This window comes from Rhineura floridana, chromosome 8 (genome assembly GCF_030035675.1).
Source record: "Rhineura floridana isolate rRhiFlo1 chromosome 8, rRhiFlo1.hap2, whole genome shotgun sequence".
Classification (NCBI taxonomy): Eukaryota; Metazoa; Chordata; class Lepidosauria; order Squamata; family Rhineuridae; genus Rhineura; species Rhineura floridana.
In genome coordinates this window covers 7,928,118-7,943,659 of record NC_084487.1, presented here as the reverse complement: position 1 = coordinate 7,943,659, position 15,542 = coordinate 7,928,118, and the positions used below count along the sequence as shown (strand labels likewise).

General features: G+C 45.5%; 1 protein-coding gene across 8 annotated transcripts in view; it reads right to left on the bottom strand.

The window, feature by feature from the left end:
- The window catches only part of PLXNA4 (plexin A4), a 748,486-nt gene that overhangs the window by 101,724 nt on the left and 631,220 nt on the right, over positions 1 to 15,542 (bottom strand). For all 8 annotated transcript variants that reach the window (XM_061638090.1, XM_061638091.1, XM_061638093.1 and 5 more), the window contains 3 exons: positions 14,445 to 14,645; positions 9,166 to 9,259; positions 1,914 to 2,147 (listed from right to left, as the gene is read on the bottom strand). In XM_061638090.1, coding sequence (XP_061494074.1) covers positions 1,914 to 2,147; positions 9,166 to 9,259; positions 14,445 to 14,645 — 529 coding nt within the window. The remainder of the gene's footprint in view (positions 1 to 1,913; positions 2,148 to 9,165; positions 9,260 to 14,444; positions 14,646 to 15,542) is intronic.

Below are 15,542 nucleotides of genomic sequence, written 5' to 3'. Positions count from 1 at the left end.
CAAATGATCTACACCATGCCCCGTCTATGATGAGCTTCCGCCGGACCTTGAAGACCTGGCTTTTCAGGCAGGCTTTTGGGGCGGGTTAAGTTCTTACTGTTTTTTAAAATTTTTAACTGTTTTATGTACTGTTTTTACCTTGTACGTCGCCCAGAGTGGCTGGACAACCAGCCAGATAGGCGACTAATAAATTTAATAATAAATAAATAAATAAATAAAAACTTCTGTCCCTGGGAAACTGGTAGAAAGTATTATTAAAGCTAGATTAACTAAGCACATAGAAGAACAAGCCTTGCTGAAGCAGAGCCAGCATGGCTTCTGCAAGGGAAAGTCCTGTCTCAGTAACCTATTAGAATTCTTTGAGAGTGTCAACAAGCATATAGATAGAGGTGATCCAGTGGACATAGTGTACTTAGACTTTCAAAAAGCGTTTGACAAGGTACCTCACCAAAGGCTTCTGAGGAAGCTTAGCAGTCATGGAATAAGAGGAGAGGTCCTCTTGTGGATAAGGAATTAGTTAAGAAGCAGAAAGCAGAGAGTAGGAATAAACGGACAGTTCTCCCAATGGAGGGCTGTAGAAAGTGAAGTCCCTCAAGGATCGGTATTGGGACTTGTACTTTTCAACTTGTTCATTAATGACCTAGAATTAGGAGTGAGCAGTGAAGTGGCCAAGTTTGCTGACGACACTAAATTGTTCAGGGTTGTTAAAACAAAAAGGGATTGCGAAGAGCTCCAAAAAGACCTCTCCAAACTGAGTGAATGGGCGCAAAAATGGCAAATGCAACTCAATATAAACAAGTGTAAAATTATGCATACTGGAGCAAAATATCTTAATTTCACATATACGCTCATGGGGTCTGAACTGGTGGTGACCGACCAGGAGAGAGACCTCGGGGTTGTAGTGGACAGCACGATGAAAATGTCGACCCAGTGTGCGGCAGCTGTGAAAAAGGCAAATTCCATGCTAGCAATAATTAGGAAAGGTATTGAAAATAAAACAGCTGATATCATAATGCCGTTGTATAAATCTATGGTGCGGCCACATTTGGAATACTGTGTACAGTTCTGGTCGCCTCATCTCAAAAAGGATATTATAGAGTTGGAAAAGGTTCAGAAGAGGGCAACCAGAATGATCAAGGGGATGGAGCGACTCCGTTACGAGGAAAGGTTGCAGCATTTGGGGCTTTTTAGTTTAGAGAAAAGGCGGGTCAGAGGAGACATAAGTGTATAAAATTATGCATGGCACTGAGAAAGTGGATAGAGAAAAGTTCTTCTCCCTCTCTCATAATACAAGAACTCGGGGACATTCAAAGAAGCTGAATGTTGGAAGATTCAGGACAGACAAAAGGAAGTACTTCTTTACTCAGTGCATAGTTAAACTATGGAATTTGCTCCCACAAGATGCAGTAATGGCCACCAGCTTGGATGGCTTTAAAAGAAGATTAGACAAATTCATGGAGGACGGGGCTATCAATGGCTACTAGCCGTGATAGTTGTGCTCTGCCACCCTAGTCAGAGGCAGCATGCTTCTGAAAACCAGTTGCCGGAAGCCTCAGGAGGGGAGAGTGTTCTTGCACTCGGGTCCTGCTTGCGGGCTTCCCCCAGGCACCTGGTCGGCCACTGTGAGAACAGGATGCTGGACTAGATGGGCCACTGGCCTGATCCGGCAGGCTCTTCTTATGTTCTTATGTTCTTAAGGCCTCTTTTTTAGAGGTTTTAAGAACATAAGAACATAAGAAGAGCCTGCCGGATCAGGCCAGTGGCCCATCTAGTTTTCCTGCATATTCTCTGAGAAAGCTTGGAAAAAACAAATGCTTTCCAAAATCAAGTCAAAAGGTCTTTGGGGAAGGCCTTGCAAATGGTTGGCGTACAGGCATGCCGTTCCTCTGGACCATCAGTCTCTCCCCCCATACCTTTAATATAACTGGGGTTCCTGGTTTCAGTTCCAAAATCCCGGAGGGATTGAAAGCCTCAAAGACAGGGTTTGGGTAATAGGTGAAGTTTGGCTTGTTGAGAGTCAGCAAGGAGTGGACGTCGTCCAAGATGTAGCCAAACTCAACTGGTTGTACAGGAAGGTCAGTCTGGTTATTTGGTTCGATCGCTGGTGCTTGGCAGATCATCTCGGTGTCGTTCTGCACTTCACAAACCTGAAATGGGTAATCCAAGAGGGAGAGAAAATGCAATTTAGGAGGGGTCACATTAAACAAGACATCAGAAACCTAGAAAGCACTTAACAGTCCACAAAATCACATTGATTCCCGGACGTTGCCGCAGAATGCAGTAATCACCAGCTGCACAAGCAAGCAAAGTGACAGGTACTCAAAAGACCCACAGCCACAGGATGACGATTTATTAATTTATGAATCACTTCTACATATGTTTCCAGGTGATTTGCAGGCGCACCATTAAAACAGTTTTAAAGCCAGTACTAAACATCCAACTGAATGTAGGTTTGAAAAAAATACAAAATCAATACCTAAAGCACAGAACTTTTCATCCAGCTGGAAAAGCTTGTTGGGGGAAAAATGTCTTCAATTGTTCCTAGAAAGAACAAATAGTGGGTACCTCTCATATCTCAACAAGGAAAACGGGCAGGCACACTGAAAGCCCTGCTCCGAGTTACTGTAGAGCAGGCTTGTAATATTGGGGGCTTTAAGGAGAAACTCTCCTGCAGAACACAGTGACCTACTCGGTACAAAAGGGATAAGTCGGTCTCTCAGGTAACCTAGTCCTGAACTGTAGAAGGTCTTATATGTTAATACCAAGACCTTGGACTTAGCCTGGGAGCAGACGGACAGCCACTGCAGATCCCATAAATGAGGTGTCATATGATGGCAGTAGTTTGCCCCCACAAGCAGCCTAGCCACCACATTCTGCACTACCTGCAGCCTCCATACCAACCTCAAGGGGAGCCCCACATAAAGATGGTGGCAGAGAAAGATATCAATTGTGAGCTTCCCACGCTGTTGCCAATTAGGACTTCTGTACAATTACAGAAGCGATGTGGTTTACAAATGTGCTATTGCCGCTTATTCTGATTTTAAATCATCTATCTACGTTTGTTGGCAACTGCCCCCGCTCCTAATTTGTTTTATCGCCCTATTATGGTAGATATCTGGGAAAACTTTATCACCCTGTTGCTGAAAGAACATAATCGTTGGTTTGTATTTGAAGAGGCAGTTTATTTACTTGCAAATAGCAACAAAGGCGGGAAGAAGAGGCAGGCAGAAAATGGCTTCTTTTGCCACTGCTGTGGTTAAAATGTGTCAGAATCCATTAAAACGAATGTGCCTGACAGTTATCTGGATTATCCCTGAGTATATTTACCAAAGTCTGTAGTATTAGAAGGCAACTCTGAGCCTGGTATCAGTTGTTGGTTTTGTTTTGATTTTGGCCTGAGGCTAAAGCAAATTCAACTTGAATTGAACAGAAACTCATGTCGCTTGTTATAAGTGTACACCAGGCTTCATCATGCTGCCTGGGGCTGATAGGAGTTTTAGGCAAAACATCTGCAGGGCAACAGGTTGGTGAAGGCTGGTGTATACAAGCACACCCGCTGATCTTGAGAGAGCCTATCCATCAAAATATCATGTGAAAGGGTGCAGCATTTGGCAAAGTTCAGATTAGACATAACTGAAGAGATGCATGGAACCCCCTTGGAGAAATTTGGCAAAACTCCTTTGCTTCCTTTGGAATTCTTCATTAAGCGTCACATCCAAATTCACTTTAGGTGAAACTGGCTGGCAATCTAGGGAGGTGGAGGCTTCTCCTCCACCACCACCACCACCATTGAGTAATTTCAATAATCTAGTGAAATCTGGGCTCTTGCTGGGAGGAAGGGCGGGATACAAATTAAATAATAAATAAATAATAATAAATGCTTTCGGCTGTCCCTGAAATTTCTCAGCTGCTTCACCTACAGTGGTGGAATCTCCACATTCACTTGGAATCTTGATGCAATCGAGGCAGAAGCAGATGGATTGAGACCTCATAGAGCTGAGTGAAAATGACCTTCCCAAATTCACTACCTCACCTACAGATTATGAAATTGTGGTTGGGAATTTTGGAAAGCCTTTTTTGGGCGGGGAAGGGGCAGGAGTTGGAATTATGAGAAGTTTCAGAGGCAGGTGTTTCCTGACTAGTGGCAGCTGCACAGGTGCTTTCTCTTTTTGTCAAATGCCGTTTTCCTGTTTCTGTATAATTATGTAGGGTTGGAGTTCCTCTCCCTTACAATCCTACCTTGGAACGATGATACATATATATGCTATAAACATGGTATAGTGTTGTTCCATGGGCTTTGTTGGAAAGGGGGGGTATGGTTGCCAGTGGGGAGGGCCACCATTTCCTCCACAATGACCCTGGGAAAACGCTGCATGGTGGCGTTGCATCATTCCAGTGAGGCACTGTAAGGAGAAACAATGACCACCCGGAAGTCTGCAGAAAGCAGTTCCACCTTTGCTACTGTATTGCAGAGGCAGCAAAATAACATTTGCCAAATGAGGTGTGGGGGGGGGGAAAGCCACAGCTACTGCAAATACCCAGCAGAACCCCCACCACCCAAGCTGGCGAATAATTTCACCTGGATCCACACTTTATTTATTATTTATTTATTATTCCTCCCAGCAGGAGCCCAAGGAGGCAAACAAAGCACTAAAAACACTTTAAAACATCATAAAAACAGATCTTAAAATACATTAAAACAAAACAACATTAAAAACATTTTAAAAAGGAAAAACCAACTTTAAAAAAGGGTTAAAACATTACTTAAAAACATATTAAGCAATTCCAACACAGACGCAGACTGGGATAGGTCTCAACCTAAAAGGCTTGTTGAAAAAGAAAAGTCTTCAATAGGCACCAAAAAGACAGCAGAGATGGCGCCTGCCTAATATTCAAAGGGAGGGAATTCCACAGGGTAGTTGCCACCACACTATAGGACCATTTCCTATATTGTGCAGAACGAACCTCCTGATAAGATGGTATCTGCAGGAGGCCCTCACCAGCAGAGCGCAGTGATCGACTGGGTATATAAGGGATAAGACGGTCTTTAAGGTATCCTGGTCCCGAGCTGTATAGGGCTTTGTACACCAAAACTAGAACCTTGAACTTGGCCCGGTTGCATTTAAAGCACATCTAATGCACATTTAAAGCCCATAACTTCCCCCAAAGAATCCTGGGAATGGAGGTTTTCCCTCACAGAGCTACAAATCCCCAGCACTCTTAACAAACTACACTTCCCATTATTCTTTAAGGGATGTCACATTCTTTAAATGTATGTTGGATGTGCTTTAAATGTATGGTGTGAACTGCTGAACTCCAGAGCTTTGGTGCAGCCCAATGTTGAGCCAAAATTCCCAGTTCAATTCTTTTCTTAGATCTTTTCTATGAAAGTGGCTCCAGTGATACCTTGTCAGTGCGCTCCTCCTCTCTCTCTATATATCCAGGGAGACACCATATTCAGGGCTAACTGTATTCCATGACCGTAACGCAAAAGTACAGAATTTTGTCTCAGTAACAAAATCCAACAAGAATTTTGTCTTGGAGAGTTACCAATGGGCTTGTATTTCCAACTGAAGTCAATGAGCATTATAGTGCAATGTTATACATGCCTTCTCAGAAGGAAGACCCACTGGATTCAACAGCATTTAGGACACAATCCTACCCTCTAGTGAGCAGCAGGAGGTCTTAATGAAGCAGCAGATCCACCGTGCCATCCACAGCCGTACGGCTCACAGGCAGCTGGGGGGGGCAGAAAAGTCTCCATGTTTGTTGTGTCAGCTTCAAGCTGGCAAAGAAAAATGGAAATGGAAATGGCCTGCCTTCAAGTCGATTCTGACTTATGGTGACCCTGTGAATAGGGTTTTCATGGTAAGCGGTATTCAGAGGTGGTTTACCATTGCCTCCCTCTGAGGCTGAGAGGCAGTGACTGGCCCAAGGTCACCCAGTGAGCTTCATGGCTGTGTGGGGATTCGAACCCTCGTCCCCAAGGTGGTAGTCCAACACTCTAACCCACTTCTAACCCAAAAAGTGTTCCAAACATTGCTGCTGCAACAGTTCCTACCAAATATGAGATGTTATCTTGGGGTGAGGACAACGTTCGAACCCTGGTCTCCCAGGTCATAGTCCAGCACCTTAACCACTACACCACACTGGCTCTCAACCAAAATCTCAAATCAAAATCGACGTAGGATTTAGCAGATCCATGGCAAAGTCAGCTTCATCACCTCTGGGTTTTTCACCAGTGGCCGCTTCCAGCAGAGGCTGGTGGCTATGATGTCAGTGGGGTAATGAATCCACTCTGGCTTTTAGTCCAAACTTTCAAGGAGCTCTCCAAGGTGCTACATCGCTGCCCTACTGATATTGGAGCCACCAGAATCCACTGGTAGCTTCTGCCTGCTTGTGATTTCAGCCAGCAAAGCGAGACCTCCATGATGATGGAGGCTCCTTGATAGCACAGCCAGGCAAAGCTGGGCAAAGGGACACCTCCGCCTTATCCAAACCCACTCCGGCAGGGCAGATTGGCGGTATGGATTACTCTGTTACCCCCAGGTCAATTCTATAGGACTGCAGCCTTAAACCTGCTTAAACTTTGGTTCAGTCATGCCAAACACCAGCCGTCCTGCCAAAAGGATCTAAGGAAGATGGTGTGATGCGTCACCTCTCGCTGCGAAAAAATTAAAATTAAAAAACTGCAAAAATGCAAAGCTTTTGCAGAGGCTTCCTGCAGAAGTGCTGGCATGTTTTGTTAACATCAGAAGGCCTACTTGTTTAACAGAATCTCTGGGGTTGCAAAAATAGAACTGAATAGAATTCAAGCCTTCTCCGAACTGGCAGCTCTAATCAGCTAGAAACAAGCAGATCTTCTGGAGCCAACCTCTTCCTTCCTCTTCATCCTGCCCCCCCCCCAATATTCAATCTCGCCAGTGAAATTGGCCAAGCCATTCTCCATTAGGTTCTATGCCAGCTCCAAGGAGCAATTGTGTTGAGCTAAATCAGAAGTGACACAGCTCAAACTGGTCTCACAGATGTGCTGGCTGCTGCAGAACGGAAAGGCTCACAAGATCGGCCTGAATTGCCCTGGCTCTTAACAACCATCCTCAGGCAGGAGGGAGGTAATTGGGGTTTATATCATACCAAGAAAATGCCCGTTGCTGGGAGGGCAAAGAGGAGTCAAGTGTCAGGTTGCTTCCATGCTGCAGGGACCCCCGAGGGTGTGACATGTTGCTTTTCAGTGCAGGCACACACCACATTCAACACACCCACCCACCCACACACCAGGTTTTCTTGGTGTGAATAGAAGCCATTTACTTTTGCAACAGAAACAAGGACCAAGCTGGGGTGAGCTTGTTGTTGCCCCAAGGGCCTTGGCCGTTGCATCCCATTTGCAGCCTGCTGGGAGGAAGGGTGGGATATGAATCAAATCATAAATAAATGAATTTTACTTTGCCCCATAGAAATGAATGGAAGGAGTGAGCCTGCTGCACTTTGCATAGCCCGATCCAGATGTGGCTTGCTGGAGGGGGTGAGGGGCGGAGCTGCTATGCCAGCTTCCCTGAAGAGAGATTGGCGGAGTGCAAAAGCTCCACCTGCGGCTCCTGCCCCCATGTCTGCATAACACCGACCTACCTGCTGCCTCCCTCTGCCCCCTCCCAGTAAACACTGGTAAGCAACAGCCACCCACCTGCTGGGTGAAAGTAGGTCCACCCGACCTGGAGAGACACTCCTGGCCCCTTCTTTATCACCCCAGATGGCAAGAAACCGGTAAAACCCAGGAACTAGTTTTATGCATGATCGCTTTATTCGGTTAGCTTCCAAGACTAGTGCGACCTACCCAGAGCCCTAGGGGTAAGAATGGGTCAGAAACAAACCAAAGAATGCTATTTTTTCCCTTTAAAAAAGAGAGCTTGTTTCTCTGAGGATACAATGATAGATGAATCCAGTTATATAACCCAACGTGAGAAGGGGAAGGGCTATAGCTCAGTGGTACGGCATCTGCTTGGCATGAGGTTCCAGGTTCAATCCCTGGCATGTCCAGAGAGACCCCTGCCTGAAACCCTGGAAATCTGCTGCCAGTCAGTGTGGTCTATACTGGGCTAGATGGACCAGTGATCTGACTCACTGCATAAGGCAGATTCCTATGGTCCTATTTTGGAAGGGCCACAGCTCAGTGGTGGAACATCTGCTCTGCATGTAGGAAGTCCCAGGTCCAATCTCCAAGATCCTCTTCAAAGCCTGGAAAGCTGCTGCCAATCAGTGGAGATGATGCTGAGCTAGATATGATGTGACTCGGTATAAGGCAGCTTTCTGTGTTCCTAACGGACAGACAATAGACTTTAAATGTAAGGACAGTGAGAAGATATGAACTTCTTCAGATAGGGAATGTGCCATAGACAATTCCATTGGAGACTCATGTTCCAATCAGTGGTTATTCAGGGCTGGCCTTGGAACCAAGGCTGGAAGAGGAACACTGGCCCTGTCACCAAGCAAGGAAGGAATGCTCACTGGCACATGTCAGTGGTGAAGAAGGGACTGGGAATTAAGTAGGCGCTAGGAAGCATCACTGGCATGGCATGCCAAACTTGGAGATGTGAAAAATCTGACATTGCAGATTAACAACGCAAGAGTCCTGCTGGTTCAGGTCTATCTAGTCCACTGTTCTTCAATCTTGGGTCCTCAGATGTTGTTGGGCTACAGTTCCCATCATCCTTGGCCGTTGGCTAAGCTGGCTGGGATTGATGGGACTTGTAGTCCAACAACATCAGGGGACATAAGCTTGAAGAGCAGTGATGTAGTCTACCATCCTATTCCCCACAGTGGCCAACCAGATACCTATGGGAAGCCCAAAACAAGAAATTAGCACAATAGCTTTCTCCCACTGTTGTTCTCCAGTATTCAAACACATGATACCTCTGATCCCGGTGGGAACATATAGTAATCATCATGATTGGCCTATGCTAGATCAGTGTAGGCTAGATTGGTATAAACCCAGAATGAACTAGGACAGTTTAGGGTTAATTTCTTAATTTGAATTTAACTTGGGAACAGTTGCCAAAAGCATCGATATGGTGAAGACAGCTCCACAATAGCTCACCACTGGGCCAATTCAGTCCCAAGGTGACTCTTATTTAGCTACCTCATATCTGTTTTATCACTGCTCATACTCACATTGATGTGCTCTTTTCCACCATACTTTGCCCGGATCTGAGGGTTCTGGATGAGATCCAAGTTAGTGCCCCGCACTGTAATGGGTGTATTTCCACTGATGGACAGATGAAAGAAAAAGGGGGGAAAATCAGCAGGATAAAGGGACTGGAAACCAAGCCCTATGAGGAGAGACTGAAAACACTGGGCATGTTTAGCCTTGAGAAGAGAAGATGGAGGGGAAATATGACAGCACTCTTCAAATACTAAAAAGGATGCCACACAGAGGAGGGCCAGGATCTCTTCTTGATCATCCCAGAGTGCAGGACCTAGAATAATGGGCTCAAGTTACAGAAAGCAAGATTTCAGCTGAACGTCAGGAAAAACTTGCTGTTAAGAGTGATACAACAATGGAACCAATTACCTAGGGAGGTGGTGGACTCTCCAACACTGGAGGCCTTCAAGAGGCAGCTGGACAGCCATGCGTCACAAATGCTTTAACTTGCATTCCTGCATTCGGCAGAGGGTTGGACTGGATGGCCTTATAGGCCCCTTCTGACTCTGCTATTCTATGATTCTATGTTCCAGAGTAAAGGCTAGTGCAGCCTCAAAGTCAGAGAGGAAATGTCCACATATATTGAAACCCTCCTCCCCCAACTGAGTTTTCTTCAGGCTGGGCCAAATATTTTGCTCCACTTTGGAAGGACTGTTCATCCTCCATGAAAGTGGGGGAGCCATTGGTGACTTTGGGGGGAGTGAGTAAAGTTGAGAAACATTTAGATGGAGGCAGGTAGGTGGGTTTACCTTGGCCATTGGGGATACCTATTTTCCCAAGAATGCCCTTGGGAATGATTCTACATTATTTGTTTATTTATGAAATTTATATCCTGCCCTTCTACCGGAAGGAGCCCAGGGTGGCAAACAACCAGCAACAAAACATCTTAAGAACACCTTAAAAATAATTCCAGTACAGATTTCAGTAGGCGCCAAACAACAACAGAGACAGTGCCTGCTGCCACACTAAAGGTCCGTTTCCTATGTTGTGTGGAACGGACCTCCTGATAAGGTGGTATCTGAAGAGGCCCTCGCCTGCAGAGCGCAGTGATCGGCTGGGTGTTTAAGGTGTAAGATGGTCTTTCAGGTATCCTGGTCCCAAGCTGTACAGGGCTTTATACACCAAAAGCAGCACCTAGAACTTAGCTTGGTGGCTAATTATATTATGTGATGATATAGCTTTGTTTCCATGGGGCATTCTGTCCCTATTTACAAAGAGAAGTGCCGTCAGGATGCGGAGGGTAGCCGAGCCACTCCAACAAGCAGCAGCAAAACTTGTCTTTTTTAAAAAAAAGAGCAAGGAGAAAACCCTCACCCCCCTCATTTTTAAAAGTAAGCCCACCCCACCCCAAAATTATTTCATTTCCTCCCTCAAAAAAAATTAATCAAAACTTTGAAAATGTTTTCATCCCCTCCCCTTAAAAGAATGCTGGTAGAAGTATATACTCTTTTTTGTGTGTGTGTGTCCATTTGCTGTCAGTTCAGCAGGCCCAATAGCAGATGGTGCACTTGACCTGTAGGCATGCAAATGAACATGCCTTGGAAGGTATGGCTGGTTTTTCCATAGATTTACAGGCAACCTGCTGGTGGAATTCCACTTTTCATTTCTGTTTTCCAATCTCAAACTGCAGATCTTTGCAGAACATCTGGCTGCCAATTTGAATGTTGGCAGGTTTCAGCTACATGCCAGTTGGGCAGGGCCGTAGCTCAGTGCTACAGCATCAGTTTGCATGCATAACATCCAGGGTTCAATCCCCTGCATATCCATATAGGAATGGGAGAGGCCCCCTGCCAGTCAGTGTGGATGATACTGAACTAGATGGACTAGTGGTCTGACTCAGGATCAGGCAGCTCCCTATGTTCAATTCCTCAGCCTGACTGCTTTAAGGCAAGGCCTTGGTTTGTTTTGCATGTCTATGGTTCACGCACAGATGCACTGCATCATGGGTGCTGTTGCTTTAAAACTGCCTAAGCAAACCTTGAGGGAGTGCCTTTTTGCTTACAGTTGCACTGCACCAAGGGAAGACCTATCATGAGAATGAAGATAGTGCAGCACACAGTCTGCTCTATCTCAAGAATGCAGCAACATGTGTCAATGCTTGTTCATGTTAGCGTAACCCGCATACAAATTTATATGCAGAGCTTGGAAAAGTTACTTTTTTGAACTACAGCTCCCATCAGCCCCAGCCAGCATAGCCACTGGGTTGGGCTGATGGGAGTTGTAGTTCAAAAAAATAACTTTTCCAAGCTCTGTTTATATGGAAGCATGAACAGTATCTGGCTCTTGAGTCAAATTCCTGGAGTGCCAGAGTAAATGGAGTTGTTCCTTTTCCATTTTCGCCACGTGGGGAGTCCAGTCAGTTCAGCTTCTGATCCCGAATGCATTTAGGTTTAATTAATCTTAACCTTTTAAACTCCTTGCAATAATTAAAGTGACTAATTGATTAGCAAAGAAATGTACCTGCAGAGATGTGGGTGCTGGCAGCAGTGGGTAAACTGACCAGCTGTGGTTTTAACCCCTCAGGTCCTCCAATTACTTTGGTTTCACAGTGGAGCTCTGAACCAATGATGTATGGAGGAGAGAGAAGAGCCGTACTTCTCATTTTAAAAATCTCTTAAAAGGAATACATGAACATTTAATGACCAATTTCTCTCTTCACTGGGCCAGACTAGGTACAATTTACATACATTTCAACTCCCGCCTTGACACTCAGGGGAATGTTAAAGCCGGGTGATATTTGAGCTCCAACTGCACCAAACATCTTTCTTCATCAACAATCAATACACAACCATTCCCAGGGCAGTAATAATATTTTTTTAAAAAATCCTCATATGGGACAGTCAGGAAATATAATCTGCCCTTCCAACAAACTAAAAGCTCATTTAAAGATATCCTTGATGCAGTCACTTGACTCCAAATCTGTTTCATCAAGAACAGGATGAACGTCTTCTCGGGCTTTGAATTATAAGACGAAATCCGGCTATTCAGGGAATCCATACGAAGGTGCAAAAACTAGTCTTTTCTCAAATAAGATTTGCATTGTAGAATCTTTGGATCATGGAGTAGGAAAGGAACTTACTCTAGTCCCTGCTCAGTGCAGGATCTGCAATGCATTCATTCATTCATTCATTCACTCACTCATTCATGACATTTATATCCTGCACTTTTTCCCAGAAGGAGCCGAGGGTGGGAAATGCATGATGAAACTACAAGAACGCAGAGGTTCATCTAGTGTCTGCTTAAATACCTTCAGTGAATTCCACCACCTCCTGAGACAGCCTGTTCCACTGATGAACCATCTTACCATTTGGAACTTTCCCCTAAAGCAGCCTTTCCCAACCAGTGGGCCACCAGATGTTGTTGGACCACAACTCCCATCAGCCTCAGCCAGCATTGCCAATGGTCAGGAAAGATGGGAATTGTGGTCAAACAACATCTGGTGGCCCACTAGTTGGGAAACGCTGCCCTAAAGTATAGGTGAAATCTGCTTCCCTGCAATTTCCACCCCTTGGTTGTAGTCCTGCCTCTGGAGCAATACAGAACACATCTGCTGCATGATGGCCCTTCAGATATCTGAAGACCACTCTCATATGTTTCCCCTTAATTGTCTCTTCTGCAGGCTAAGAGTTCCTACAGTGGCCAACCAGATGCCTATGGGAAGCCTGAAAGCAGGACCTGACAGCACTCTCCCCTCCCTATGGTTTCTAGCAACTGGAATCCAGAAGCATTCTGCCTCAGACAGTGGAGGGAGAGCAGGTGAAACTGCAGGTGAGTATGGCAATGAGACAAAACGGACATGTGGACAAACACATACTAAAGTACCATGGACCAGAAATGGACAGATTCACCCATCCTTATTTATTGCAAGGAGAAGATGCGCAAAAAGTGGGATTCTGGTTCAAAAGCCCTGGCAGCTCCGTGGAGATGGGGATGTTGAGTCGTGCTGGCTGGGGCTGATGGGCACTGTAGTGCAAAACATCTGGAGGACCCAAAGTTGGGGAAGGCTGTTCTAGTGTGAATAAAGCGCTAGCCAGTGAAGCTGGCATTGGCCTGGCAAAGGGCCTTCCATCTAGAACAGGGGCGGGAACTTCAGGGTCAGGGGCTAAAGGCAGCCCTCCAAGTCTCTATACCTGGCCCTCAAAAGCTCTCCCCAAGCGACACCGCTCACTGGCCCTGTTTCACAGCACAGGCGTGTTTCCCTGGCTAGAATGCATCCTGTACTCTGACAACACCCCTTGCTTGCCCGGATGGAGGATAGAGAGGGGTGTGCGTGGGCATGAAGAAGTTAGCCCACTATACAAGGGTAAAATTCACATCCGTTGCTGTGCCTGCTTTTCTATCTAAGCCCTGCTCACCATTGGCATACGCAGGGCTGGGGTTTGCAAACGCAGGCCCCGAATGGGAACCTTATGGCGGGCGCTGATGTCCGCGAAGCAGCGGAAACGGAAACAAGCGCTACCGCTCGAGGGTTAAAAAAAGTGCAATTCCCCCACAAGGATGGGGCCCTCGCTAAGCCTTTAAGGCGCAATGCCCCCATGAGTATGGGCCCCCTGCTAAGGGTGGGGCCCAATTGGGCCCAATTGGTATTTTGCCAGCCCTGGGCATGTTGCCCTTGGAAGATTGCCAAGAACGGAATGCAGCCGTAAGGCTGAAAAGGTTTCCCCATCCCTAATCTAGAAAGTCCTACGATTACTTGGGATAGTTTATTTTATTTACAGTCAGCTGACCAAAAATACAAAAATGGAATCCATAAAAAACAGGGGAAGTATACATGTAAGTGCAACCAACAAAAATATAAATATAATCCATACGGGATCCTGTAAATAGTATCAGGAGACAGCCAAAAATGGTCTGGTCCAAATAATCACATTCAAAAATTGTGCAGCTTGCTCAGTAATTGGCCTATGTGACACCTCAAGTGGAATAACCAGAAGAGATTCCAAGGATCGGCCTGGAAAAGATTGTGCAATTGGGTATATGAGAGCTTCTCCAGCCCCTTGGTAGGAGTTAAAAAGGACATGCAGAATTGATCCCACCTCATCACTGGGCAGCACCTGCTGTTAATTGAAATTTCACTATATCTGCCATCTAGAGGTTTATAAGGCAGAACCCTGAACCGAGCCAGAGAAAATGGTTTTTGTATATTTGGGGACAGACAGACATCTTAAGTGAGGCATCTAAATTTGCCAACTGCTCTTCCTATTGACTTGCCTCTTCAGCAATGTCCCCTTCCTAACGGTGTCATTACCTGACAATACTCCACTCTGGCTCAATCTTTACGATGGTTGGATCCGCCACGTATTCAAACTCCAGCTCCTTGGGTGATTTGGCCTTCTCCAACTCCTTATGCAACTTGGCCTTGTCCACCTTCACAGATACGTCCACCACCATCTTCTCCGAGAAGCCGCTATAAGCCGTGGTATTGCAGACAATGTATTCTGCTGTTCTCCTGCCACGGAAATGAACAGAACGAAACTGGTCAAGCCAAACGATGCCATTGACAAGGCCTTCTGCTACATTTTAGCTTATGTTTTAATGCGGGTGGAAGAGTTCTCAAATTCAGGCATGGAAATCCTTATCTTAAAATTCACATTTTGATGTTAAAATAAAATTTTAATTAGCAGTTCTCTGCTAATGAACAAAGTGATGCTATTTTTTTTCTGAGTGAAGCCCCTCACACTTGTAAACCTGGCTTCCCTTTGAAGTGTTGGAGTACAGACTCCTTTCCAAATTGCTTCATCCAGGAGAAATAATCTTTCTTTGACTAACTGAAGGCCAACCTACATGTAAAAAAAGTTATCTTTTTTAAAAAAGTGTACTTAAGCTGATCACTTTTATTTCAAAGAAAAAGCAGCCATCTGGGACTCCAATCTGGAATGTGCTCCAGTTCTGTCTGGATCAAGGCCCTGTTCAAGTTTCCCACCCAAAATCCTCCCAGGACCTGAACAGAGCTTGGAAAAGTCACTTTTTAAAATTATAACTCCCATCAGTCCCAGCCAGCATGGCCACTGGATTGGCTGATGGGAGTTGTAGTTCAAAAAAGTAACTTTTCCAAGCTCTGCACCTGAAGGTGGTGCTTATTGCAAGTAGCAGCTGAAGGGGGGCGGGGAGGATTTTAGGTAGGAAACCAGTGCAGGGTCCCAATCCGATCAGCTTCAGAATAAAAGTTACTGGATTGGACGCATTTTTTAAGAGTGAATAACAGAATGCATAACTGGCCCTGAGGTAGGTGTTTTGAGTCCCCCTCCCCCATGTGTGTTCTTTTGCTTGCAAACTGACATCACAGTGCACAGCAGGAAGGGACTTCAGGAATCAAATTATATAGGCAAAATCTTTCTGCATTATA